Source organism: Nicotiana sylvestris, chromosome 10, assembly GCF_000393655.2.
Source record: "Nicotiana sylvestris chromosome 10, ASM39365v2, whole genome shotgun sequence".
NCBI lineage: Eukaryota > Viridiplantae > Streptophyta > Magnoliopsida > Solanales > Solanaceae > Nicotiana > Nicotiana sylvestris.
Window position 1 is genome coordinate 24,342,242 of NC_091066.1, and position 23,545 is coordinate 24,365,786.

At 37.8% G+C, this 23,545-nt stretch overlaps 1 protein-coding gene across 1 annotated transcript; it reads right to left on the reverse strand.

Annotated features, from left to right (window-relative positions):
• Window positions 1–17,088: 17,088 nt before the first annotated feature.
• LOC138879100 (protein MAIN-LIKE 1-like) lies at window positions 17,089–18,658 on the reverse strand. Its single transcript, XM_070158678.1, has 3 exons — window positions 18,641–18,658; window positions 17,822–18,280; window positions 17,089–17,271 (listed from the first exon to the last, which is right to left on the reverse strand). The coding sequence occupies exons 1-3, from the start codon at window positions 18,656–18,658 to the stop codon at window positions 17,089–17,091; spliced, it is 660 nt and encodes a 219-aa protein (XP_070014779.1).
• Window positions 18,659–23,545: the final 4,887 nt, after the last annotated feature.

The window sequence follows — 23,545 nt, forward strand, 5'->3', positions numbered from 1 at the left end:
ATGTTTTTAGTAATAAGAACCGACTGAGTCCATTCTAACATGTTTTGTTTTGAATTGTGAAGAAAGTTGAGTTGGTCGGTTTGTGGTAAGATGGAAACACAAGATCCAAGGAAAATGATAACTGACATCGAAGTTGTTACAAGTGCTCAAGAGACTCAGGGTCAGAGGGTTCAACAAGAGTCTACTTTGCCGGAGAAAAATAGAATACTGAAACAACAAATGACCGAAGTGTGTCAAGCATGGGCCAGTGGTCAAGGACAGCCTCGTCATGAGTCACAATTTGCGACACAACAAGAGCAGTACCACTCTTCTGAGTACCACTCGTACTCATTTGATCTTCCTTCAAAGATTGAGAAGCCTGCCCGAAAGATGGTACAGGAAGAAATGACCCAAAGAGTGAAAAACTTAGAACAATGGTTGACAAACATGCAAGGGTCGGCAGGTCAAAAGAGTGTTGCCTTCAAAGATCTATGTATGTTCCCTGATGTCCACTTGCCGCATGGTTTCAAGACTCCCAAATTTGAAAAGTACGATGGACATGGAGATCCCATAGCCCACCTGAAAAGGTATTGCAATCAACTGAGAGGTGCGGGAAGAAATGAAGAATTGTTGATGGCTTATTTTGTGGAAAGCCTTACGGGAGTAGCCTCCGAATGGTTTATGGATCAAGACACGTCTCGCTGGTATGTCTGGGATGACATGGCACAGGCCTTTGTCAGACAGTTCCAATACAACATCGACATTCCCCCAGACCGCATTTCCCTTTCAAACCTGAAGAAGAAACCAAGTGAAAGTTTCAGGGAATATGCCATAAAATGGAGAGAGCAAGCAGCTCGAGTTAAGCCACCCATGGATGACCACGAGCTAATTACTGTCTTCCTTCAAGCGCAAGAGCCAGATTACTTTCAAAACATGGTGTCCGCAGTTGGCAAAACCTTCTCGGAAGCAATCAAAATTGGAGAAATGGTAGAGAATGGTCTTAAGACAGGCAAAATTATAAGTCAAGCTGTTCTTAAAGCCGCAACTCAGGCTGTCCGGGTTGAGTCAGATAATCTTAGCGACACAAATGAGAAGATTGAAGAAATCATGATGACATCAGGGTCGAGAAGAGGTCCCAGGAGAATATCTCGAAGGTATGAGCAGCCTCATCAAGTTTTCTATGTATCTCCTGAGCAGTATTATCCCCCTCAGAACCCACAACACTCTATTGTTCCACCTCAGTACATTGCCCAGGCACCAAAACACCCCAGAAGGCGAGCACGAGCGTCACAAAATCTCCAGAAGCCTCCACAAAATTTTCAGGCGCCCTATAACCCACATCCAAGCCAGAGGTATAAAGGGGAACGAAGGTTGAAAGATAATTTTACACCAATAGGAGAGTCTTATGAAAGCTTATTTGAGAAGTTAAAGCATTATGACATGATTGCATCTATTCCTCCAAATCATGTGGACCCACGTGCAAGAAGCTTTAACCCTTCTAAAAGGTATGAATACCATTCCAATGCTTAGGGGCACAATGTTGAAAGTTGTCGGGATTTGAAAAGAGAAATAGAAAGGATGATCCAGGAAAATCTGATTGTAATCCAAGATAGTGACACCCAGAATATCGCGCAGAATCCTTTACCTGCACATCATGATGCACACTTTGTGGGGATGAGGCCTGATGATAGGGAGCGCTCGAGTCCTATTGGGAACTTATTGACTAAGGTTGATGATATTGAAGTTGGTAATGGTCTTGGCAATATTGATGTGAAGCTCAGTGGCTAAGATTCCAGGTTTGATAAGTGGGAGGACGCTCCGTTCCTTGGTTAGCAAGAGAGAAGCTTTTGGTGGATTATTTTGTTGTCATTTCTATTGTCTGGATTATTCTTAGGGTTGTAATCCGGATATTGTCTTGTGTCAAACTTTCTTATCTTTCCATTTTTTGTCATAGCGGTTTGTTTAGTTTTGTCCAGGTTTGTTTCGGGATTTTATTCTAGTTTGTTTTTGTTTGTTTTGTTATTCAAACCATTTCACCGTTAGTCTAATACAAAATCCGGTCTTTTATTATTTCCAGTCATCTTTTTGTTTAGTTCTTTTATCATTTTGTTCAGCGCCGATTCTAGTAACATGACATGCGCACACAGTTTGGGCCTAATCTTAAAAGTTAATCATAAAACCAGTGAGAGGTGATCGGAACATTTAAAGGAAATAAGGACGGTTTGAGATTATTCGGAGCTCGAGTCATGTGGAACTGGGGCAAGTAAAACATAAAGAAAACCATTAAAGGCAAGATTCGCCAAATTGACATGAGGGTCGTTCATGATAATGAGAGTGAGAGTGTTGCCCAACGGTGCTTTAGAGATGACAAATGAAAAGGCAAATGTGTGAATATAATTGTCAAGTCCAGCACCATCAGAAGAGGCTACAAATCTTTGTTTAATTGTGTTGTTTGCACTTGGCATGTTTTGAAGACTGGAATGACGAAGGCATTTTGTTCTGCTACCTAAACACTTTATCATTCGTTACCCCTTTTGAGCCTTATTTATTTTCTTTCATACCCCTCGTTCGGAATCAGTAGCAAAGGTTAGAAACACAAACGTGGAAGAAAAAAGAAAAAGAAAAAAAAAGGAAAAGAAAGCAACAAAAACAACAAAAAAATAACAAATGAGAAAAAAAATGAAAAGAAAAGAAAAAATGATAACAAAAACAAAAGAAAGTTAGAAGAAAACAAAGGAATTAGGAACTACGTTTGACCTGATTCCTCAAAGAGGATACGTAGGCGCTTCACGGTTCGGTCATAGTGTGTAGAGTGTGCATAGTGTAACAAAAATAAAAATCCCCAAGCAAGAAACTGGGGTAGAAGTTGTGCTTGATGTAAAGAAATCCGGTTCCAAAGGTTGTAAATTTTGAACCCAAATCGATTTGTTTTGAGCCTTTAAAAACCTTTTTTTTTAGCTTATCCAAAATCCTACATTACAGTCCAAAGAAAGACCTTCTGATCAGTCTTCAAAAAATGCCAAGTTAGACAAATGAGAGAGTCTTACCAGTGAACACTCTGATCTCCAGCAGAAAAGACTCTGATCCCAGCAGAAAAGAAATATGAGAGAGTCTAGCGGTAACACCCCAATTCCCAGCTGGAAAGTGATACAAATGAGAGAGCCTTATCGGTGAAAATCTTCACGGTCACCATAAGGCAATGAAAGTTGAGAGAAAAAACTAAAATGAGAGAGGCTTGACAGTGAAAACCCTTCGGGCACTACAAGTCCAATAAAGATTGAGAATCAGATGGAAATCACCAGACGGAAGTTGTGAAAGGCGATTAACGACGGAGGATAGGCCATATGTGCATGCCATGACCATTAGAGTTGGTATCCGCATTTGATAGGTTTTTATTTTATAGTTTCCTCATTAGAGAGTCATCTCTTTCCTTTGTCTTTTATTCTGTTCCCTTTTATCTTTCTCCTTTCATAGAAAAATTCCCCAGTAGAGTCTGTTTGGTCAGAACAAGTGAGAAATGACTTCAAAATCTGCCATCAGCTTTCCAATTATGCAAGACAAGATCTGACTAGAACATCCAAGTGGTATAGTCAGCAAGGAACAAGCGCGAGGCCAGTGTCAAGAAAGATATCCCCAGTAAGAGGGAATTGACAAAAGGATGGACGAGTGTCAAGAGGGATATCCTCGCCGAAATAAAAGTTTATAGACCTAAAGGCCAAGGCTCGTGGACAAATCAAAAAAGAACAACGCGGAGAGCAATGGGCATGATTTGGGAAATTCATATGAGACTAAAAGATCGGGAAAATGCTAGTTTCTGAGCTATGCCACAAAAGAAGAGGGACATCCCCAACAGAAATGTTGTTTTTAGTGACACAAATAAACAAAGAAAGTGGTTTATCAGCAAAACATTGCAAAATCCTCAAGGGGAATCATCTGTCATGGAAAAGATACATGGTCAGATGAAAACAACGTTGAGAGGTTGGTGAATAAGGAATCGACAATAAGGTCGGAAGTTATCGCCTAAGTTTCAAGATAGCCGAACGATGCAAAGCAGGTCAAGTCGTTCTAAGACCAGCAGGAATATCATCCCCAGCAAATAATATCATCCCCAGCAAGTTTTGATAGTGTAGTGGAACACAGAGCAGGGAAGGAGAAAGGGAAAAGCCATCCCCAGTAGGGGTATCACAACCAACCACCACAGTGGAATCTTAAAGGAAATGGCATTGATGGCGGAAAGGCATGCCATAAAGAAGATTATCAAACTGGGGCAGTAAATTTTCTTTTCATTTTGAAAATTTTCTGGAAGTCAGGTATCCACATGGGGAGGAAGAAAGATAACACCAGTCTTAAGGGAAGTGGGTTTTGAACCGGTGTTATCCCCAACAGTGTTGAAAGAAAGAAAATAACGAGTTTTAATGAAAGGAGTTGTATCCCCAGCGGACAGAACAAAGAGATGAAACTGGTGTTTAGAAAAGCAAAAGCCATTATCATCCCCAGCAGCTTCCAGAAGAATGAAGCACCGATTTGAAGGAATAAAATTCCCCAGCAACGTTATCCTCAACAACGTTATCCCAAGATGATAACACTTTTATCCCCAGCAGTGTTGAGAGAAAATAAAAAAAAATTTGAAGGAGGGGAAGAAAGGAGACTCCCCCAGTGGTATTATCCCCAGCAGGTAAGTAATTCCCCAACAACATTATCCCCAGCAGTCTCGTGGGAAGACAACACGATCTTTTAAAGGAGGAAGCCATCCCAGCAAGGCCACAAATCGGCCACTATTTTAAAAACTGATAAATTTTTCTTTGCTTGAGAGTTGAAACAGGAACAAAGCATCGCAAGGGAAAAAGAAAAGAAAAGAAGAAATTACAAAAGTAAGTTTCTCAAATCTCTGATCTTTACATTTTCCTCCTAGGATAAAAAGTCCTAGTCCGATGGATTTCCCTCCCGATACAATCTTGGTCCGATGGAATTTTTTTCTCCCAAGATAAGATATCAAATCTTAGTCCGATGAAATTTTCTCCTAAGATATCAAATCTTAGTCCGATGAATTTTTCTCCTAAGATAGAAATCTTGGTCCGATGGAATTTTTTTTCTCCCAAGATAAGATATCAAATCTTAGTCCGATGAAATTTTCTCCTAAGATATCAAATCTTAGTCCGATGAATTTTTCTCCTAAGATAGAAAACTTAGTCCGATGAAATTTTCTCCTAAGATTTCAAATCTTATCCCGATGAATCTTTCTCCTAAGATCACAACAAAATGGACCTAGTTTGACGATTTATCTCCTAGAGTCAAAATCTTGGTCCGATGGAATTTTTCTCCCAAGATAAGATATCAAATCTTAGTCCGATGAATTTTTCTCCTAAGATATTAAATCTTAGTCCGATGAATCTTTCTCCTAAGATCACAACAAAATGGACCTAGTTTGACGATTTATCTCTTAGAGTCAAAATCTTGGTCCGATAGAATTTTTCTCCCAAGATAATATAACAAAATCTTAGTCTGATGAATTTTCTCCTAGGATCAACGTCTTAGTCTAATGAATTTTTCTCCTAAGATAGAAAACCTAGTCTGATGAATTTTCTCCTAGGATAATTTGAAAAAAGAAGAAGTTTGAATTTGAAAAAAAAGGAAGTCATTTTTTTTAGTTTTCTTAAGATTATCAATGTTCAGTTGTTGTTGAGGTCAGGAGCCCCCTTGAAGAACAGAATGTCGATTTATTTTTCGAAGTTGTTGAAATCTCGCCCGCCTGAAGAAAGGAATGACGATTTATTTTTGAAGTTGTTGTTGAGGTCAGGAGCCCCCATGAAGAATAGAATGGCGATTTATTTTTCAAAGTTGAAGAAGTTGGGAGCCCGCCCATATAACAGAGGAATACATTTCAGTCTTTACATTTCCAGTTTTGAAGTTGGGAGCCCGCCCATATAACAGAGGAATACATGGAAGTTTGAAGTCAGTAAAGCAGAGGGATGCAACCGAAATCCCCGTCGGGAAACAACAAGAATCCCCAGCAAAGGAAGGAAGTTCAAGATTCGATGGGAAAATAATGCAAAGTTCACAAGAAGGAAATAAGCAGTCACCGAGACATCAAAGCAACAAGAGACACAAGAGCATGGCTGAAGATCTAGATAAGATTTTGTAATTCATAGACTATAATTTAGTATAGCTTCTTGTTTTCTTTCAGCATGGTATAATAAGGTGGTTGGCAAACAGTAATAACATCATGCAACAACAATAACATTGCAGTCCCATGGTAGTCCCAGCTACCAAAACTTCCCGAACTACATTAACCTGATTCCCTTCTAGCCAGGGATATGTAGAAAACCTTTGAAGCAAAGGTTCTGTTAAATTTTTTCAAAAAATGCTTCACACGGAGTATTCGGATGGACAAAAATCGCTCACTTTATCTTTGCACGAAAACTCTTTGTGTTTTCGGACAAAGAGGGGCAGCAGTAAGCACATGATTTTTGCCCTATGAGAGAAATACTCTCAAACAATTCAAAATAAAATAATTTTCCTTTGTGTGCAATTTTTAAAATTTTTGTGGCATTTTTGATAATTATTTGTATTTTGTCCATGCATGTTTATTTGTTAAATTAATAAAAAATACAAAAATATGTCGCATTTGCATTTAGGATTTAATTCTACAATTAGGAGCAATTAGGTTTGTTTTTACAAGAACAAAAAATCATAAAAATATTGTACGTTGCATTTTTAGCATTTAATGTCCAAATTGTGTGATTTTATCGTAATTGCTATTTAATTGTGTGTTAATTTTTATTAAGAGTTAATTTGCACTTTTATAAATTAATTTAGTTCTATATGATAATTTAGGATTTTTAGAATTTAGTTTTAGTTTAAAAAAAAATAAAAGAAGAAAAAAGAAGCAATAAAAGAGGAAGAAAATCGGAATGGGTCACCTTCTAATTTAAATCAACCATGGCCAAAACCAAATAACCCCACTGGGTCGACCCGACCCAGTCCGCCCCATAACCCAAACTAATCCCAACCCCCCATCTTCATTTTTCATTTTTCCCAACCCCAAAACCCTAAAAAGAAAAAACACCCGCACCCCCATGCTGCATCATCTTCTTCCCCAAGCCCCACCTCTCATGGCTGCCCGCCCCATCCGCAACCAGCAGCCCAGCAACTGAACGACCCCTGCTCTTTTCCAACCAAACCAGACCTCTAAAACACCATAGCCACTCCAACCCTCAACCAAACGAACCAGTCCATCGCCACCAACGACCCCCCCTCCCCGCCCCGCCATTGAAACCCAACGTCCAAACAACCATAGCTGCCCTCTCTTCGACCACCCTTGCTGCTTCTTCGTCTTCTTCGTCAAGCTCCAGCCATACCATTGCTGTTGCCCTCTCCCGTCGAGCTCCAGCAGGCACTGCTGCCGCTTCACCTCAACACACACACACGCACAGCCTCACGTCCAAACAACCATAACACCATCGCTTCTGCTACGTCTAGCTCCCATGGCTGTTGCTCCTTCTTCTTCTTCGACGAGCTCCAACCAAACGTTGCTGATTTTTCTTCTTCACCATGGCCACTGCCTCGTCGACCTCCAGCAAAGAACGCTCAAGAACCCACCCTGTTGCTTCCACGATGACACGCACACACACGGAGGAAAAATGAAGCAGTCCGGTTAAAGTCCGGCAAAGTTCTGTCAAGGTCTCGTTTGATTTTTGTTTGAGTCCGTTGTTGTTCGTCGTTCGGTGAGGTCCAGTCTGAGTTCATCAAGGTTAAAAGAGAAGGTGGGTTTTCGTTGATGTCGAGATCCGTTAGGTCGTTGGCAGTCTTGGTTCGAGTTTGTCATTTCCGTTCGAGTTCGTCGTTGGTCATTTCCAGTCAGTTGGTTTAAGTTTCATTTCTGTCCGTATTTTGTTTGATATTCTCGGATTTAAAATCAGTATATGTTTGATTCTTTTCTTATTCGTTGTTATCATTTCTTGATTATTTCTTCAGTTTGTTTTATGTTCTTGTTTAGTTTTAATATAAAAGTGTTTAGTTTAATCATGTTGTTAGATTTAATTTAAAGTTCAATTGATTATTGAGTTTAGTGATTTGAATCTACTTGTTTGTTATGTTCAATTTGTTACTGTTATTGAATCTGAAAGTATGTTTGTTGTTAAAAATATTGTTCAGTCAAAAATATTGAGTTTCTAGCCTAAATTTGTTGATGAAATTTGATTAGGAATTGGTTATAGCTGCTGTATTTTGGTTAGAATTGATTAGGTGAATTGGTTATAGCTGATGGGGTAGAATGGTAAATTGCAGTATTTTCGGGGTTAGAATGGTAAATTACAGTAGTTTCAGGGGCATTTTCGGGATTTTAAATGAGTCTTAAAAATAATTGATGAGTGCTCTGTCCACTAAGTATTCAATAATATTAAAATAATGCGTAGTGGGGGACAAGACATAATGGTGGTGAATTAATACATTGTTTAATATAGTGGGAGACAAAGCATGTGGTAGTGGGGCAATAAGGGAATTAAATAAGGAAAAGACATGTAGTAGTGGGATTACAGGGCTCAAGAAGATGAGACCTCTTCTTTATTTGTTTAATTGTTTAAAATGGTCTGTTTTTGGACATAAATAAGGGGAGTTTGGGCAGAATTAGGGGAGGACTTTTAAAATCTTGGGGGGCTGGACACAAAGAGAAAAAAGGGTTTTCCTAAATATTAAGGAGAAGAATTCCGAAAATATTGAAAGGGGGATTCGAATAAGAAAAAGGGGATTGGCTGATAGAGGAGAAGAATTCAGAAATATTGAAAGATTTTTGAGGATTCGAATTTGAAGAGAGTTTAAAAGAAAGAATTTTCCGAACATTAAGAGAGAATTAAGGGTTAAACATTAACTGGTCTTTCAATCTAAAAAAAAAGGTTCACTTTGTTTTTGCCCGTTGATTATTGTTGGTGTTTCTGGATTTTCATGTGGTTTGTTCCTTGAGTTTGGTTGGTTATTTGCTACTACTTCACTGGTTATTGTTGGATTTTTATTTTGGTTTTCAAATCTGTCACTGGGTGTTCCGTTTGCTGGTTTGTTGCTAGTTATTGTTGCTGTTGCTGTGTTACATACTACTTTGCTGACCTTCTTCTTCTTGTATTGGCAATACCAGGTACACAACTGTAACTTTGGCATATTGTAAGCTGAAATGTGAAAGCATGAATACATATGAAGAATGGAACTTTGAAGTTTTAATTTAGGCTTTTTCTTTGTTTCTTTTACTAATTGTATTTAGGCTATTTTATGTATTATTATTCTGTAAATTTCTGTCGTTTTGCATAACTAGGCATCCTGTAGTGATGTATTAAATAATTTTTTGCTTTAACTTGATTATTAGGTAGTATATATTTAAGCATGCTCATTACTGTCAAACTGTTTAATAATTGGAATAAGAGGAAAATAACATAAGTCGGTCTTTACTAAATCGGCTTGGCAAAACTGATTAAGTTCACTAGCTATGAAGGTTTTAATATTATCAACATTAGGTTAATCGTGAACATGTAGCTAAATTTAGTTAAAGCATGAATTTAGATTAATTTCGCGAATTAGGCATTATGGCATGATTTGAGTTCAAACAAGACGAGTTATTGTTTAAATTTAATAAACTTTCGAATATGCATTAGTAATTAAGATTGATTCTAGTTTCAAATAGTTGTAAATAATTAATTCCAACGGTTCAAGTCATCTAACAATGCGAGTTTAATTTAGTTATAGGATAATTAGTTTCTTTTGAATATATTATTTGTAGATTCCGTATTTTATTTATAATTTCAATTTTAGTAATATTCCTTTCCGTTAACATTTGTCTTAATCTAGCATTTAATGTGTTACGCTTTTTTAAGCATGTAATTAATTAGGATTTTTTCTCTTTTATTTTAGAGACGAATTTAATAGAAATGTAGTCACTTTAGGATATCCTTAAAATAAATGAGGCGTGCTTCGCCAAAATAAATACAAAATTGCGGGGCCCTCAATAAATTATTTGTTTTAAAATACTTAGATTCCGGGACGAGCCGTTTAGCAAATTTCACGACCCTATCCAAAATAATAACAACGCGTTAGTCTTTAGGCGCATATTTAATAATGTCATTTTCCTAAACTCGGGTGCACATTTATGTGACCCGAATCCAAATCTCAACGGAGTCGAAGTGTGTCGACGACCAAGAGTACATTGACTGTGATGTGGTTCGAGATATATTTTCACGAGGTTGCAATTCTCGATAAAAATAATAATAATAATGATAAAAGCGGTTAAAAGTTAAAATTCGCACATATGTTCAACATGTATTATATCTGATAATCAAGCCGAATATGACAGTTGAGCGACCGTGCTAGAACCACGAAACTCGGGAATGCCTAACACCTTCTCCCGGGTTAACAGAATTCCTTATCCGGATTTTTGGTGCGCAGACTGTTAAACAGAGTCATTCTTTCCTCGATTCGGGATTCGCCAGTGACTTGGGACACCATAAATCTCCCAAGTGGCGACTCTGAAACAAAATAAATAAATCCGGTTTCGATTGTCCTTTAATTGGAAAAAACTCCCTTCCGTGTCCCTTCGAGGGGGCGCGGGCGAAAAAGGAGGTGTGACAGCTCTGGCGACTCTGCTGGGGACTTAACCCAGAACCACTGGTTCAGGGTTAGAAATTCGAGCTTAGATAAATTGTTATATTTGGTTTTATCTGATTTTGTTACATGTTTGGGCCCAATGTGATAAATGTTGCTTTTACCGCTTTGATATTATCTGACTTGTATATAAACTGTGCCGAAACCCTTCTCTTCTTACCTTCGGGGATGTGCTTACTGGTTGAGACTCCCTATTCTGTTAGTGTCATACCCTGAAATAAAAGAGGCTCGGAAAGTTTCTAAACCGGCTGGCCTTTTGGTTCCCGGAAAGGAGCTCCTTCCTCAACTCGAGTTGTCCGCTCGGGTACACTGTCTAGGACATATACCCAGGTTGAACCTAGAATAACTTGACTTCATGTAGGATCCCTAGTAGGAACGTTTATTTGCATCATGTTGCGTTTGACTTAGGGACTGAATATCTACTGGGGAGGTAACCCAGAATCTCTGGTTCAGGGTTGAAAAATTCGAGCTTAGAATAATTGTTATTATTTGGCTTCATTTATTATCTGATTTTATTACATGTTTTAGCCTAAATGTGCAAAATGTTACTCTTACCGCTTTGATATTATATGAACTGTATATATAAACTGCTACGAAATCCCTCTCTTCTCTCTCTTGAGGAGTGCACGCTGGTCGTGACTTCTTTCTGTTAGTGTCTTATTCCAAAATAGAACGAGGATTCAGAGGAGTTGCAAAATCGGATGATCTTTTGGTTACCGGTACGCAGTTCCCATCCTCGGCTCGAGTTGTCCACTCGAGTAAGCCAGGTCTAGAACAAACACCCAGGATAAACCTAGTATAACAAAACCTCATGTCGGATCCCTAGTAGGAACGCTTATTTGCATCATGTTACATTTGACTTAGGGGACTCAACACAAGGGTTGGGTTCGTCTAGGACAAGCAACCTGAAATGAAAAAAGACCATCCTGGTGCATCTTGTTTGTTTTGCACATTTATTTGCTTCATATCTACATGCTGACCCGGCTTCTGAAATCGGGAATTTTTGAAAACATTGTGACAAAGAGAAAAGAAAAATAGCAGTGTAGGGAGACAACTACTTATTTTTAGAAAAATAAAACCAATGTCCAAGGAGTGTCAAATCCCTACCGAAATTTTGAAAAATATAATTTTTTTTTAGTTTGATTTATTTGAAAAACAAAAGAAAGGAGTCTTGTTTACAAGTTTAGTTTATGTTGCCCGAACTACGCCGGTTTGATTCTCATAAGATGTGAGATACGTAGGCAGCCCTCATCGGGTCCAACTTCCCCTTTTGCAAAAATAGCCAAAACATGTCAAATTTTAATTGTCAACATAAATAAGTCGGATGATGCCGTTTTTTGCAAGAATAGTCGAATATTTCCGAAAGGGACGCCGGAAGACTGACTTTGCATAAACGGTCACTTTTGATCATCCTTTAAAGTTTTGGTCGGTTGACCCTCACGGCCTTAAAATCTTCGTCCCCGAGGTGCTGAAAGGCCGCGTTGCAAAACACGGTCTTTTATTTTATTTTAATTTGAAAATAATAAGAAAAAGAGTTAGTGGTCAAGAATACCGTTTAGATTTTTGGTCAAAATAAGCCAAGCCAGCATCGGCGGTGTCTTAAACCGTTCTTGCCGAGATAGCCTTAGAGTATCTTTCAGTTGTCAAAAGGCTATTTTCGTAAAAGAACGGACAAGTTTGTGAAGTATCATAAAATAATCTTCCCGGCCTCAAAATTCATGTGAAATTAGGAAGGGGCCACGTTTGCAAAAACAGCCGTTTGGTCAAAATCGGCATATAGGGGAAGGAATCTGTCATTTTATTTTTCTTGAGTTTGCATGTCTTTTGATTAGAGTATGTGGGCCGTTTGACTTTCGAGTCTGTTGTTCGTCTTTAAGTGATTCCAAAAATATTTTATTACCTTTTACGTCCGAACTACGCAAGGTCTGATTCATGCGGGGTCATGATACGTAGGCAATCTCCATAAGATTCGACACACACAAAAGAAAAATGAAAAAAAAATCGAAAAAAGGAAAAAGATGTTTTTAGTAATAAGAACCGACTGAGTCCATTCTAACATGTTTTGTTTTGAATTGTGAAGAAAGTTGAGATGGTCGGTTTGTGGTAAGATGGAAACACAAGATCCAAGGAAAATGATAACTGACATCGAAGTTGTTACAAGTGCTCAAGAGAATCAGGGTCAGAGGGTTCAACAAGAGTCTACTTTGCCGGAGAAAAATAGAATACTGAAACAGCAAATGACCGAAGTGTGTCAAGCATGGGCCAGTGGTCAAGGACAGCCTCGTCATGAGTCACAATTTGCGACACAACAAGAGTAGTACCACTCTCCTGAGTACCAATCGTACTCGTTTGATCTTCCTGCAAAGATTGAGAAGCCTGCCCGAAAGATGGTACAGGAAGAAATGACCCAAAGAGTGAAAAGCTTAGAACAATGGTTGACAAACATGCAAGGGTCGGCAGGTCAAAAGAGTGTTTCCTTCAAAGATCTATGTATGTTCCCTGATGTCCACTTGCCGCATGGTTTCAAGACTCCCAAATTTGAAAAGTACGATGGACATGGAGATCCCATAGCCCACCTGAAAAGGTATTGCAATCAACTGAGAGGTGCGGGAAGAAATGAAGAATTGTTGATGGCTTATTTTGTGGAAAGCCTTACGGGAGTAGCCTCCGAATGGTTTATGGATCAAGACACGTCTCGCTGGTATGTCTGGGATGACATGGCACAGGCCTTTGTCAGACAGTTCCAATACAACATCGACATTCCCCCAGACCGCATTTCCCTTTCAAACCTGAAGAAGAAACCAAGTGAAAGTTTCAGGGAATATGCCATAAAATGGAGAGAGCAAGCAGCTCGAGTTAAGCCACCCATGGATGACCACGAGCTAATTACTGTCTTCCTTCAAGCGCAAGAGCCAGATTACTTTCAAAACATGGTGTCCGCAGTTGGCAAAACCTTCTCGGAAGCAATCAAAATTGGAGAAATGGTAGAGAATGGTCTTAAGACAGGCAAAATTATAAGTCAAGCTGTTCTTAAAGCCGCAACTCAGGCTGTCCGGGTTGAGTCAGATAATCTTAGCGACACAAATGAGAAGATTGAAGAAATCATGATGACATCAGGGTCGAGAAGAGGTCCCAGGAGAATATCTCGAAGGTATGAGCAGCCTCATCAAGTTTTCTATGAATCTCCTGAGCAGTATTATCCCCCTCAGAACCCACAACACTCTATTGTTCCACCTCAGTACATTGCCCAGGCACCAAAACACCCCAGAAGGCGAGCACGAGCGTCACAAAATCTCCAGAAGCCTCCACAAAATTTTCAGGCGCCCTATAACCCACATCCAAGCCAGAGGTATAAAGGGGAACGAAGGTTGAAAGATAATTTTACACCAATAGGAGAGTCTTATGAAAGCTTATTTGAGAAGTTAAAGCATTATGACATGATTGCATCTATTCCTCCAAATCATGTGGACCCACGTGCAAGAAGCTTTAACCCTTCTAAAAGGTATGAATACCATTCCAATGCTTAGGGGCACAATGTTGAAAGTTGTCGGGATTTGAAAAGAGAAATAGAAAGGATGATCCAGGAAAATCTGATTGTAATCCAAGATAGTGACACCCAGAATATCGCGCAGAATCCTTTACTTGCACATCATGATGCACACTTTGTGGGGATGAGGCCTGATGATAGGGAGCGCTCGAGTCCTATTGGGAACTTATTGACTAAGGTTGATGATATTGAAGTTGGTAATGGTCTTGGCAATATTGATGTGAAGCTCAGTGGCTAAGATTCCAGGTTTGATAAGTGGGAGGACGCTCCGTTCCTTGGTTAGCAAGAGAGAAGCTTTTGGTGGCTTATTTTGTTGTCATTTCTATTGTCCGGATTATTCTTAGGGTTGTAATCCGGATATTGTCTTGTGTCAAACTTTCTTATCTTTCCATTTTTTATCATAGCGGTTTGTTTAGTTTTGTCCAGGTTTGTTTCGGGATTTTATTCTAGTTTGTTTTTGTTTGTTTTGTTATTCAAACCATTTCACCGTTAGTCTAATGCAAAATCCGATCTTTTATTATTTCCAGTCATCTTTTTGTTTAGTTCTTTTATCATTTTGTTCAGCGCCGATTCTAGTAACATGACATGCGCACACAGTTTGGGCCTAATCTTAAAAGTTAATCATAAAACCAGTGAGAGGTGATCGAAACATTTAAAGGAAATAAGGATGGTTTGAGATTATTCGGAGCTCGAGTCATGTGGAACTGGGGCAAGTAAAACATAAAGAAAACCGTTAAAGGCAAGATTCGCCAAATTGACATGAGGGTCGTTCATGATAATGAGAGTGAGAGTGTTGCCCAACGGTACTTTAGAGATGACAAATGAAAAGGCAAATGTGTGAATATAATTGTCAAGTCCTGCACCATCAGAAGAGGCTACAAATCTTTGTTTAATTGTGTTGTTTGCACTTGGCATGTTTTGAAGACTGGAATGACGAAGGCATTTTGTTCTGCTACCTAAACACTTTATCCTTCGTTACCCCTTTTGAGCCTTATTTATTTTCTTTCATACCCCTCGTTCGGAATCAGTAGCAAAGGTTAGAAACACAAACGTGGAAGAAAAAAGAAAAAGAAAAAAAAAGGAAAAGAAAGCAACAAAAACAACAAAAAAATAACAAAAGAGAAAAAAAATGAAAAGAAAAGAAAAAATGATAACAAAAACAAAAGAAAGTCAGAAGAAAACAAAGGAATTGGGAACTACGTTTGACCTGATTCCTCAAAGAGGATACGTAGGCGCTTCACGGTTCGGTCATAGTGTGTAGAGTGTGCATAATGTAACAAAAATAAAAATCCCCAATCAAGAAACTGGGGCAGAAGTTGTGCTTGATGTAAAGAAATCTGGTTCCGAAGGTTGTAAATTTTGAACCTAAATCGATTTGTTTTGAGCCTTTAAAAACCTTTTTTTAGCCTATCCAAAATCCTACATTACAGTCCAAAGAAAGACCTTCTGATCAGTCTTCAAAAAATGCCAAGTTAGACAAATGAGAGAGTCTTACCAGTGAACACTCTGATCTCCAGCAGAAAAGGATCTGATCCCAGCAGAAAAGAAATATGAGAGAGTCTAGCGGTAACACCCCAATTCCCATCTGGAAAGTGATACAAATGAGAGAGCCTTATCGGTGAAAATCTTCACGGGCACCATAAGGCAATGAAAGTTGAGAGAAAAACTAAAATGAGAGAGGCTTGACAGTGAAAACCCTTCGGGCACTACAAGTCCAATAAAGATTGAGAATCAGATGGAAATCACCAGACGAAAGTTGTGAAAGGCGATTAACGACGGAGGATAGGCCATATGTGCATGCCATATGTGCATGCCCACGAGTTTAATAATGTCATTTTCCTAAACTCGGGTGCACATTTATGTGACCCGAATCCAAATCTCAACGGAGTCGAAGTGTGTCGTTGACCACAGGTACATTGACTGTGACGTGGTTCGAGATATATTTTACGAGGTTGCAATTCTCGATAAAAAAAATATAATAATGATAAAAGCGGTTAAAAGTTAAAATTCACACATATGTTCAACATGTATTATATCAGATAATCAAGCCGAATATGATAGTTGAGCGACCGTGATAGAACCACGGAACTCGGGAATGCCTAACACCTTCTCCCGGATTAACAGAATTTCTTATCCGGATTTCTGATGCGCAAACTATTAAACAGAGTCATTCTTTCCTCGATTCGGGATTCACCGGTGACTTGGGACACCATAAATCTTCCAAGTGGCGATTCTGAAACGAAATAAATAAATCCCGTTTCGATTGTTCTTTAATTGGAAAAAACTCCCTTCCGCGTCCCTTCGCGGGGGCGCGGGCGAAAAAGGAGGTGTGACAACAATGACCAACCAAGGTGCTATTATGGCAAACGTGCGATTATGAAGGCATGTTGGTCCGATGGTAATGTTGGGGGCAGATACTGGATGTGTCTATACAGGTTTGGAGGCAATAACGGAAATTATTGTATGTTTGAGGAATGGTATGATGAACCCATTAACCAGGAATACTATAAATCAATTTTGTAGTATGTTTGGAATATGAACGCTGAATACCAATGCCAGATCTCTGAAATGCAACAAGAAATTGCGGCACTGCAGGAGAAATTAAAAGAGGCGGAAGAAGAAAAAAATTAAATGGAAGAGAATTTTAAGTGGTTGGAGCAGAGAATAATGAGCGGTAGTGACTAAACAAATACTTGTATGTATTGAACGTGGTATTTTATCTTTATGTTTTCCGTGTCATGTATTTTCATTAGTTGTATCGAATTTAAATTATATTAAGTTGCTATGTTTGTTTTGCCCAGTTTTACTATTAAAATAACAAAGAAACCGAGAAATAAAAACATAATGCGCATATAATGCTAAACCATATATAAAGTTGCTATTATTTACTGATTTTTATATGTACATAAAATTAAAAAAAATCAATGTATCCCATAGCCTTTATGCTTTAAAGTAGTCGCTGGACTGAGGCGCATCCCATCCCACCTGGTTACACTATCAAGATCATCCTCATCACGTCGCCTTTTTATCGGAGGATGCGCTGCATCATGATCGTTAGTAAGGCTGGCAGGCTCGGTAGAAGGGGCTGTCAGTCCAGCAGTAACCTACAAAATAATAAGATATTTTAGTATATGAAATATATATTAGTAATGTACGTGTTAACTAAAAAAAATTAAAATGTCTTACCATGGTCTCAACGACCTCCTCAATATAATCATCCGTCTCAGGCCTGTCCGTGACGGGCGAGGAAGATGGCTTAAAAAAATAGGCTTTATATATTTATGACTAATCAATGAGATAAACACAAATATAAATAATAGTAATACAAACTAACCAAATCTTGTGAAAGATCCTCAGCATCCCTCGATGATGAGTCATAACTCAATCGGCGTCCACTATCCACATCTCGTACCGGACGAGTATCAGCAACCGTCGAGCCTCGTACTCGCGTCCGTAACCCCGCCTATCAACCCACCTCCTAGCTAAAGGGAGAAACGGTGGACGTAGTGCATCCTGAGCTATAGGTGGTAGAGATGACTGAAACTGCAGGAACCGCTTCCAGGCCCAAACCTAATATACAATTTGGACGTAAAATTTAAGGTATATTTTTATGATGTATGTTATATTGAAGAGAGTATTTGACTATGTTTTCACCTGCAACAACGATATAGATCCTGCAATGTCTCGTTGGGTGCCCATGCATGCCCGACACATCTGCCTGTACAAGTAACCAAGAACAGCAACATCCCAACTGTACTGATGTAAATCATCTAGCCACTCAAGATGATGAAGAAATCTCAAGTTGACTAGGTTTCCCGAAGTGTTCGGGAACAATGCGCCTCCAAACATAAGCAGCAACAACAACCTCGTGTACCGGTTAATATGAAGATCCGGTATATCATGAGTAATGTCATCATGCATGGCCTCCAAATGCAGCCGGACGGGCGTCAACGCAAGACGACTAGCCCCATCCAATGCACCCTCATCCTCTGGCCGGAAATCGGTGAGCCGCTGCAACGTCTCCAGGTACTGATCTCCCGTATAATTTCTCATGGCATGCGGCAAAGCAACAGGAAATCCATCAACTGGCAGCCCATACAGAACCTCCACGCCCTGCAACGTGATGGTGGTCTCGTCAATGGGAAAATGGAATGTGTGCGTCTCTGGTCGCCACCGCTCTATCCAAGCGTGATCAACGACCAATCCAGCTGCAGCCGGTCGATCTCAATAATCCTATAGAAACCCGTATCCTGCAGGTATCTTGACTGTACGGGAATGGAGATGGTTGGTCTTAAGAAAGTCCCACATATCATCTACTCTCCTAGCACAGAAAGTCTGGGCCAATAACTGTCCCTCCTATATGTAAGAAGACCTATGCTCGACTTGTAGCAATAGTAGCTCTAGTGAGGCAGGTCCGGGATGTAAAGGCGGAACCTCTATGATAATTACTGTAAATTGAACAAAATTAATTACATTATTTTTCTTTTCCATTGCTTAAATATATTGCAATACCTTTAACATTAAATTTTATTCGATTTTTTACTATATTGTTAATTAGGTTGATATATTTCCAATATTATAATTATATATTTTATATGTTAGTTTTATTATTTAATATGTTTGTTAGTTATTCACTTATTTGTTACTATAATAAAATTTAAAAAATTAATTTTCGTAATTATACATGATTTAATTATTAAATATTCATATTTTGGTTCCGGACACAATATTTGAGGCCTAGTAGCACCGATGTATCTTGAAATTCTTATGTTCATGATGAGAATATTTTTCCGATTTATCACTCAACATGTCTGTTATTTTATATGTTAGTTTATTGTTGTATATGTTAGTTTTATTATTTAATATGTTAGTTTTATTATTTTATATGTTTGTTTATTACTGACTTATTTTTTACTATACTAAAATTAGATAATTAATTTTCATAACTATACAAGATTTAGTTATTAAATATTCACATTTTGGTTTCGGACACAATATTTGAGGCCTATTAGCACCAATATATCCTGAATTCTTATATTCACGATGAGAAACTTTTTTCGATTTATCACTTAACAAGTCTGTTATTTTATATATTAGTTTATTATTGTATATGTTAGTTTTATTATTTAATATGTTAGTTTTATTATTTTATATGTTTGTTTGTTTGTTACTGACTTATTTTTTACTATACTAAAATTAGATAATTAATTTTCATAACTATACAAGATTTAGTTATTAAATACTCATATTTTGGTTCCGAACACAATATTTGAGGTCCAGTAGCACCATTGTATCCTGAATTCTTATGTTCTTACGTTTGTTGACTATAATTGAAGATAGTTTGTGTTTGAACTATCAGCTTTTTGACGTATTTTTAGCAATAAGAGATACTTAATTAAATGATTAATTTCTATAACTACAAGGATACTACGCTAAAAGGCACTACGTTTTAATACGCTAAAAGGTCACTACATTACAAATACGAGCACTGCATTAGGCCACAAGATACCACTACAGGGAACTAAAGTAACAATTTATCTAGTTTACTAGTTTTTTAGCAAATAAATAATCTAAACCAAATAAAAACAACAAATCAATTTAACCACAAAACAATCACGAAAATACATATACCACAGTAAAAAGTAACTAATTAATATTTTTTTAACAAGTCATAATAATTTCTCTATTTTACGATTTTTTTTAGCATACTAATACTATAGTCCGGATAAAAAATAACAAATTAGTTAAATCACAAAAGAATCACAAAATAATATAGAGCATATAAAAAACAAATATTATGCATTTTTTATACAAGTTTTAACAAAAACTAAGTCGGAATACCTCGATTTAAGGTTTTTAGAAAGTTGAAGATTTTGTGATTTGGAGTCGAAACAAACAACAATGTCCGAGATAACGCCGTAGCTAGCACGTGGGACCGAAAATCTTTACTTTTTGTGAGACGGGCGGACTCCACTCAAGTTTTTTTAATTAAAAATAGAGGGGGGACCGTTTGGGATTTTAAAATGGGGGGGGGGGGGAGGATCTATTTTGGGGAAGGGGAAGGAGACGATCTATATTATATATATATAGCATCTTAACAAAAGATGCTTGACTTAATTTAAATACAACGTCTTTATAAAAGACTCTATACTTTTTAAAACGACCGTTAAGGTATAGCGTCTTTTAAAAAGATGCTATATATATTTTGGTCACTATATTTTTTTTCCACATTTTTTGTTCTTTGAGTCAAAAGAACCATATTTGGTTCCGGACTCGAGAACCCGCAACCCCTATTCTTCGGGTTCGCACTGGGTAACCTGTTTACTATGCAATAGCTCGCAAACCACACATGGATGTAAACGACACTAGGTACACCCGATGCAATGAGATCTGACGGAGGAGACTGCTAGAGAGGGGAATTGAATCCATTACATTTTTAAAGTTATGGGTTCATATCTATTATTTCTTATAATTTTAATAAAATTTTACGCATAAATTTATGCTCTGCCTCGAAAGTTATGGGTTCAATTGAACCCGTAGTTGTAATGCCACATATGCCACTACCTGAGTTGACTGTCAATTTTATTAAATTAATAATATTTGTTGGTTCGGTATTTAAGAAAAAAATCAAACCGTACCGATTATATATTCATGGCGATTTCTTGAGTTTTATATTTTTATATATTGAAGTTATTTAGTAGTGACTTATATATTGATTTGATCATTAAGGTTAGATAAATTACAAAATATGTATGGCTATAAAATTATTTTTTTGATCTAAGATAGTGAAAACATATAATGTCTCATCTTGAAATTTCTCATATAGATTTTTTAATAGTAAATATGTTAATCCTACAAAGCCAATAGCATACACATGAAACTTCTTGGTATGCTGAAAGGTTTGCAGTTGGCCCTTAGCCCCAACCTACTATCTCTAGAAGTTGAAACATATGCAATTGAGGTAATACATCTATTACAAAATGATAATCCTTCTTACTCATATTTGATTAATGACTGCAGGTTCGTGATCTATCAGTTCGATAATCCAAGTATCAAGCATACATATAGGGAGCAGAATTGTTGAGTGCCAAAGTCCCACATCGGTGAAGTACCAATTTTGGTTGGTACTTCACCCTATAAAAGAAAGCCTAATGTTTAGAATTTAAACACACATCTTATTTGCCTTCTTATCTTCTTAAGGCATTTGTATCTTCTCTCTTTAGTATTATTTCACTTGTATTTTTGGAGTGGAATAAAATATTGGTTGTGTCCAAGGAAGTAGGCAAAATTGGCCGAACCTCATAAATTCTGGTGTTCCTTTTATTGTTGTATTATTGTCTTATTTATTATTTCGTGGCTGCCATAATTTTTGGTATAGTAGTTGTAACTCATTCACACTATATACATTTGGCTTCCGCAATAATTGGTATCAGAGCACCTTCATTGGGTGGGAAGCACTATTTTTTAACCTTTGTTGATGATTTTTCTCGAAGAGTGTGGGTGTATACAATGAAGAGAAAAGATGAAGTGTTGGAAATTTTTCTCAAATGAAAAATGATGGTGGAGAATCAACAGGCAGGAGGATCAAGTGTATTCGCATAGACAATGGAGGTGAATACAAAAATGATCATTTTAATAAGGTTTGTGAAAATAATGGCAGCGTCCGACACTTCACTGTCAGACATACACGACAACAGAATGGAGTGACAGAACATATGAAACAAACCTTGCTGGAGAAGGTACGATGTATGTTGTCCAATGCTGGCTTGGGCAAAGAATTTTGGGCTGAGGCAGTTACATATGCATGCCACCTCATTAATCCCTTACCATCTGCTGCTATTGATGGCAAGACACCATTTGAAAAATGGTAGGGAAATCCTACTGTAGATTATGAATCTTTGCACGTGTTTGGCTCAACTGCATATTATCATGTGACAGAGTCAAAATTGGATCCAAGGGCAAAGAAAGCTATTTTCATGGGGATTACTTCTGGAGTCAAAGGATATCGCTTATGGTATCCTATGACATAGAAAGTAATATTCAGCAGGGATGTTACCTTTGATGAATCTGTTATGGTAAATAAGGTAACAGAAGATACCAAACAAAATGAGGGTGCTTCTAAGCAGGTGGACTTTGAGGAAAAATTTATTTTTCCTACACAAGAAGCAGAAGAGGAAACAAATGAAGATTATCCTCTGGAAGAAGAGCTAGTAGAGAGGGAGATTCCAACTCAGGAACCTCAACAACAACTTGAATCAATTGCAACTAGCAGGCCAAAAAGGACAATAACAAAACCTGTTTGTCTTATAGAGACGGTTGCTTGTGCCGCCTCAATTGTAGCTGATGATGTTCCTACCACTTATAAAGACGCAGTCCAAAGTTCAGAAGAAGATAAGTGGAGGATTGCCATGAATGATGAAAGACAGTCCCTTCATCAGAATCATACATGGAGATTGGCCAATCTCCCGAAGGGAAAGAAAGTAATTGGGTGCAAATGGGTATTTGCAAAGAAAGAAGGATTTCCTAACCAAGATGATGTTCGCTACAAAGCAAGATTGGTGGCCAAAGGATATGCTCAAAAGGAGGAAATTGATTACAATGAAGTATTTTCTCCAGTTGTAAAACATTCCTCCATTACAATTATGTTGGCTTTGGTAGCACAGTTAGATTTGGAACTAGTTCAGATGGATGTAAAAACTGCATTTTTACATGGAAACTTGGAGGAGGAAATCCACATGACTCAGCCAGAAGGATTCAAAGTTGCTGGAAAAGAAAATATGGTATGCAAATTTGAAAAATCATTGTACGGATTAAAACAATCTTCTAGACAATGATACAAGCGATTTGACAAGTTTATGTTGCGACAAGGGTACAAGAGAAGCAAATACGATCATTGTGTGTATTTGCGCAAGCTTGAAGATGGTTACTTTGTATATCTTCTCCTATATGTTGATGATATGTTTCCAAGAATTCGGAAGAAATTGATAAGTTGAAGATTCAACTGAAGAAGGAGTTCGAGATGAAGGATCTGGGTGAGGCAAAGAAATTTTTTGGCATGGAGATAATAAGAGATAGATGTTCAAAGAAACTTTGTTTATCTCAGAAAGAATTTTTGAAAAGAGTACTACAATATTTTGGCATAGATGAAAAGACTAAGCCAGTTAGTACTCCACTTGCTCCCCATTTTAAGCTAAGTACTACTATGTCGCCAAAAGATGAAGCTGAACAGGAGTATATGTCAAGGGTACCATACGCAAATGTTATTGGTAACTTGATGTATGCAATGGTTTGTACGAGGCCTGACATTTCACAAGCTGTTGGAGTTATTAGCATATATATGCATAATCCAGGAAAGGAGCATTGACAAGCTGTGAAGTG

What these genes read in the sequence shown, in the direction of transcription:
- LOC138879100 (XM_070158678.1), bottom strand. An exon ending in GATCTATATCGTTGTTGCAG is followed by an intron (nt 17,272 to 17,821) that starts GTGAAAACATAG and finishes ATTATTTTGTAG; the next exon opens with GTTACTGCTGGACTGACAGC.